We start from the raw sequence: 5,386 nt of genomic DNA, 5'->3' as shown, positions 1-5,386 counted from the left end.
GCTGAACAACTTCCTTCTTGCTGGAAGACTGTACAAGTACTTACTTTAAGAAGTCATGCAGATAGTTTAACAGCAAAGCCAGACTCTTCTCATCCAGAGGGGTGTAAGCAAGCATAGCTCCAATTCGTACTGTGTCAAAAGAAGCAGCACTTGTTAGTCATGAACAACAACTTCACAAGTGTTTCAGTGCAGGCTAGAACCATGCAGTTCACATATAAAAGCAGCCCAGGAATCTATCCCAGTGTACACAAGCTCACCCAAAATAACAAGACTGTTGGAAATCCGTTTCCATTCCAAAGCCCTCAGTGGCTCCAGACATTTCAGGTACATGGAGCAAGGAAAGACTGAAACCACAGGTTTCACAGTGACCTGTCAGGTGTCTGCAGTTCACACCCACTGAGACTCAAGCCAGGAAAAGGAAGTGTCTGGATACTTGTGACTGCTGCTCTTGTGTCCGTGGCGATGCCACTCACCAAACAACCTCAGGAGGTGTGGAGCTCCATACACCTGGGACATCGGAGCGTCCGGGTGATCTGCCAGGATTTCAGCATACTGGGGCCTCTCAAACTTGTAGAGGAGCTGAGTTCCCAGCATGACATTGAAGTACTCCTTAATTCCAGCCACAACTTCATTGACAGCATACTCCCTGGGCAAGAGAGAAAACACTGCAAGAACTGTACAGGAATTAGCAGTGACACTGCACAGCTGAGGAGGACAACCCTCACTCCACTCTGCAAACAGATTTACAACACACATTAGGACAACTGGATAAAAGAGCATTCAAACACTGTGACAAGTCAGTAATGGGCTTCCTCTTGAATGGAAGAAAATAGCTTCACACTTCTAGTTTGTCTCCCTTTAGAGCAGGAAAGTTTCCTTCAGGAATAACCACACCTTGTTTGTTGTCAGGGCTGGACTGCTGGGTAATTACAAACAAGATCTTCAAAGCTATCACTCAAAGTAATTAGCTTTGCCCAGCTGATTGTTTTAGGAGTCACTGCCTACCTCCCTGACCCCCACCCCTCTACCTCCACCAGAGTCCACCCATAGAGAAACATGTTGTCATCTGCTTGGCAGCTATTCTGAGGAGTCTGTTCAGCTTGTACCCAGTGAGTGCTGCTGAGCCTGTGTTCACCCACCACGGGGAGCCTGAGCTCAAATGACTGGGTGGAGAATTACTCACTGGCTCATAGCAGCTTCCTTTAGGAAAAGGCTTAGGGAAAGTGGGGGAGGCAGAAATAATGCCGAGAAAGCAGAACTGCATTCTTGAGTTGCCTCCTCACAGATTGCTACACTCCGTGTTCCAAGACCACGGTGATGGAGAAGCTGGACGTGGGGCTGGGACACGTTTAACAACCTTACTAAGTTTTCCATGAATTACAAGTCCAACCACAGCAGCAGAACAAGTATTCAAGGTTTGCAATGGCCACTGCTCACTTGTTATCGGTGTTCCCTCGCGATTTCTTGTAGTTTGCATAATCCTCTAAAATGGAGTCCACGTTCTTCTTGGCAGGAAGATAGAAGAGCTACAAAAGAAGGGAAACAGAACAAACACAATGGTCTAATTTATGCAGATATTTATATCTGCCAGCTACATTTAAGCCAATGCACATGAGGATGAACTTGCTTATCCACATAGGACTTGAACAAGATTTCTGTGTGTCTGGGATTGCAAGAACAGAGACAGCACCTGGGAGAAGCAGCAGGTATTTATATGGGTCCAGCCTGGCAGAGGTTAAGACACTCTCCTAAGTGACAGCTTGCTGTCAGAGCTGTGGAACAGCTCAAGATACTTGCAGAACGTGGCAGGGAGTGACAGGTAAAGAAGGCAGAAAGGAGCTGAGGTAAACCAGGCATCACACTGGTGCCTGTTCAAAAACATTCCAGTGGCCAAGCATGCATAGACTGAACACAATTAAAGCTTAAATAAGTAGTTAAAATGATTTGCCTTTCCAGCTTGTGCTTGATTAGACCAAGCCTATTCTACATGCAGCCATGCTGGGCCACAGTCGGGCTCACAGGTGACCTCTGGTTAAAATCCAACTGGCATGAGAACTGCCAAGTGAAGCCACGGGGCTGCTGTCAAACTCCACAGGAGACTTCACTACACTGCACTTGAAGAGGAGATGAAATTCTGGTTTTGTTCTTCTGACACTACCTGTTTTTGCCTGGTGATCAAGTCCCAGTCATCCACCAGCCATGGCTTCAGCTCTTCGGGGATTTTCACCTTCACTTCAACTCTGTTCATAAATGTTTCCTCCTGAAAACAGTGAAACCAGACAAATTACCTCCAGATAACTGCCCAAGCTTAGAGTCACCATATTCCTGTTCTCATAACTGAAACATACAGCTGGACTGCAGAATTCCTACAGTCATTCCTGTAGGCTCCACAGGGAACAAGGAAATAGCTTAGATTTTTCAAGGCCACTTGGGAACCTTAGTCCTGCAAGTTGTAACCCTCCCCACTGCAGGACGAGGTACTGTGAGAATCAGGGATACATACACTCTCAACTGTTGGATCAACTCGAGCCCTCTTCTTCCTGGGAGGCTGAGGAGTCTCACTGGTACTGCTCCCCTCCCCAATCCCTGGAGCTGCAGGGAACACAGACATCACACTGCTTCAGAAATCAGGCAAGTCAGTAAGAAACACCAGGAAAGATTTAGAGGAAGGATTTAAAAGTAAGACCGAGATTTCTCTCTGGTCACATTATCACTTGGGTTTTTGTTTTCAATATTACTTATAGTCTGGAAATCCCATGTATTTGTGGCAGTTTAAACTGCTGTGCTTACACTTCTCTGAGGATGGAGGTTTCTGCACTAAAAACAAACCAATGTCTGTATCTGCAGTGTTCTTGGGAAGAATTTCTGGAGCCAGCAGCTCAGCTTTGCAGATGTGTCACGTCTCCATCTCAGTAAGAAAGCATAAATTTGACTTATGAAATTATTTCAAGAGATCCATGGCTCTTCTGATCTTTGCTTTTACTTGCAAGAGCTCTGAAACAAGTAGTTTGTGTACAAAGCAGGAAAGGATGCATTCCTCCTGAGCGAGAGGAAGACACAACACAAGGTGAGAATAAGTAAACTTAGCTGGAATAAGACCTTAAACCTGCCTCAAGCAAGAATCCTTCCCTATGGATATCCACTTACATACAGAATAAAGACATACTTACTTTTCTGTTTGTTCTTTTTTGTTTTCCTGCAAGAAGAACATAAATTATTGCAAATATAAAGACAATGGTACTGAAAAGAATCAAAAGTATAAAGCCAGAAAACCTGACTGCTAAGTTCAGAACAACGAGCAAATGCTCAGTGGCCTACAGGGTATTTAGATAACAGCACATGGAAAATGTCAGCTCTGACTTGGCATCACAGTTATGACACTACAGGATTCTTCATGTAACAGGTTAGAATTCACCATTTTTTTGGGGGGAGAAATGACTAAACTTAAACCTAAACCCCCCAGAAGGCACACCAGGAGCACCTGAGCATTTAAAACCAGTACTGACACTTTGTAAGCAACATCTACAGATGTTTCGTCCTTCCCAAGTGCTCTTGGAAAACCACACCAGGCCTGTAGGTGGCTTATTTCTGTATTTCAGGGATCACTTAGGGACAAGTGCTGGGAATTATCAGATAAATCTCAAGGCAACTGAATTAACTTCCAGTAAAGCACTGAAAACACCCCACACAGTTTTACTGCTGCTGCAGCAGAGGGAAGTTTAAATAGAACTACCAGAGTTATGGGCATGAAGGTTACATCAGCTTCCAGGAGAGGCTGCAACTACACTTGCCCCTTATAAGGAGTATCTGGAACAACACTAAATAGCCTTGTTCCTAATTTTTGTTTTCCTCCAAATGCTTCTCTCAGCACTTACTGTTTGCAATTTACACACTTCACACTCTCTAGAGGCTCGATCCTTAACCCTTATTTTTATTCTAAATTAAGAGCTGTACTTCCAAAAACTTAAGGACACCTGAAATACAATGCACACAACATGCAGATATTCAGGTAGGTCAAGAGCATTAAGGACAAAACTAAACTGCCTTAACAGGCATTTCTGTTCTTACCTGAACTGTGTATATTTCCTAACCAGAACGTTTTAATTCAGAGTGCTACTACTAGTCATGCTTCAATTTGCTCACTATTAACAGGAGTCCAGTTAAACCTCTCCCAAAGCTGCAGATTGCGTGGATAAAACTCTTCACCAGAACAAGATTATTTCCTTGGAAATTCTACACTATCTTAAGTGACTTTTGTATCCAGGCTTTGAACTGGGTTTATCTGCGTCAGGAAGTAGGCAGAGTTTCTAGGAAGGTTTGAAGATAGGAAGTGTCAGGCTTTTTCCAAGCTTCAAGTCAAACAAGCATTAATTAGGCTTAAACTGTGGGCAAAATAAAGATCATTTCTCTTCAGGAAGAAGGAACAATTGCCAAGTTAAGTCACTGATAACGGACTTGTGTATTGAAGAGAAAGTCTTTTCTTCCAAACCCAGAGTAAACAAGGAGGAACAGGGAGTTCTTTCCAGAAGTAAAATCACAAGATAAAAACGTCAAGCATTAGCCTAGAAGCAGAGTCTTAAACTGGAACAGACAGGCTATATAAAGTACTTAAAGAAGTACTGTAATTAAGATAGTAAACCACATCTATGTTACTGGAGCACAAAGTCTAGTATAATCCATTCTAGGCAGTTGTGTGTGCTCTTCCACCTCATTCCTTACATTTCAAGTCATATGCTTCTGCTTCAAGTCAAAGCAGCCATCTGTCTGCTAAGTTGCAAAGACAAATGTGAGTTAGGGAACAAGCAGAAAGAGCTTAGGTTAGAGAGAAAACATCAGCATGTGGCAGGCTTCTGCAGGCTGCCTGGAATAACACCCTCGTGAGGTGAAGGCTGCTGCTGTGCAGGATGCAGGGTGCAGGGTGCTGTGTGCACAGCACCAGAGGCATGGCAGGAGAAGCAGCATCTGTATCTCAGAGGTTACAGACCGCCCCACTGATAGAGCTGCAGCCTGACATGAGCAGCGCATCTCAGATAACCAGATCCCATTAATCACACCAGGCAGACTCATTTTGAGACATGCATGTGCTGAAGAGCACCAGCACATTCCTCATGATGGCAGATAATGCCTTCCTGCAAGGACAGATGGAATGCAGGTCCTGAATTGACACAAGATGCAGCGTATCTAGGATAGGTTACAACACATCCTTTTGTGCCCTTTCACAACCACGTTACAAACAGCAAGCCTGATACTGCTGCACAGAAGCAGCAGCAAACTTTCAGTGACTTCTCTCTGTAGCAAGCACAGCCCAGCTCAGCTGCTGATCTTCATTCACATCTCGCCTCTGACTGGCATTTCTCACTGCAAACTGACAACTAAAAAGCAGCAT

General features: G+C 44.2%; 1 protein-coding gene across 1 annotated transcript in view; it reads right to left on the bottom strand.

Annotated features, from left to right (window-relative positions):
* MORF4L1 (mortality factor 4 like 1) overlaps positions 1–5,386 on the bottom strand; it is a 17,743-nt gene that overhangs the window by 1,768 nt on the left and 10,589 nt on the right. Inside the window, 6 exon segments of the mRNA XM_010018663.1 lie at positions 45–129; positions 474–646; positions 1,438–1,526; positions 2,159–2,260; positions 2,504–2,592; positions 3,171–3,196. Coding sequence (XP_010016965.1) covers positions 45–129; positions 474–646; positions 1,438–1,526; positions 2,159–2,260; positions 2,504–2,592; positions 3,171–3,196 — 564 coding nt within the window.

The sequence above is a fragment of the Nestor notabilis genome, unplaced genomic scaffold, assembly GCF_000696875.1.
Source record: "Nestor notabilis isolate BGI_N333 unplaced genomic scaffold, ASM69687v1 scaffold15747, whole genome shotgun sequence".
Lineage (NCBI taxonomy): Eukaryota > Metazoa > Chordata > Aves > Psittaciformes > Psittacidae > Nestor > Nestor notabilis.
The sequence above is the reverse complement of the archived record's forward strand: the minus strand, read 5'-3'. Positions and strand labels throughout refer to the sequence as shown.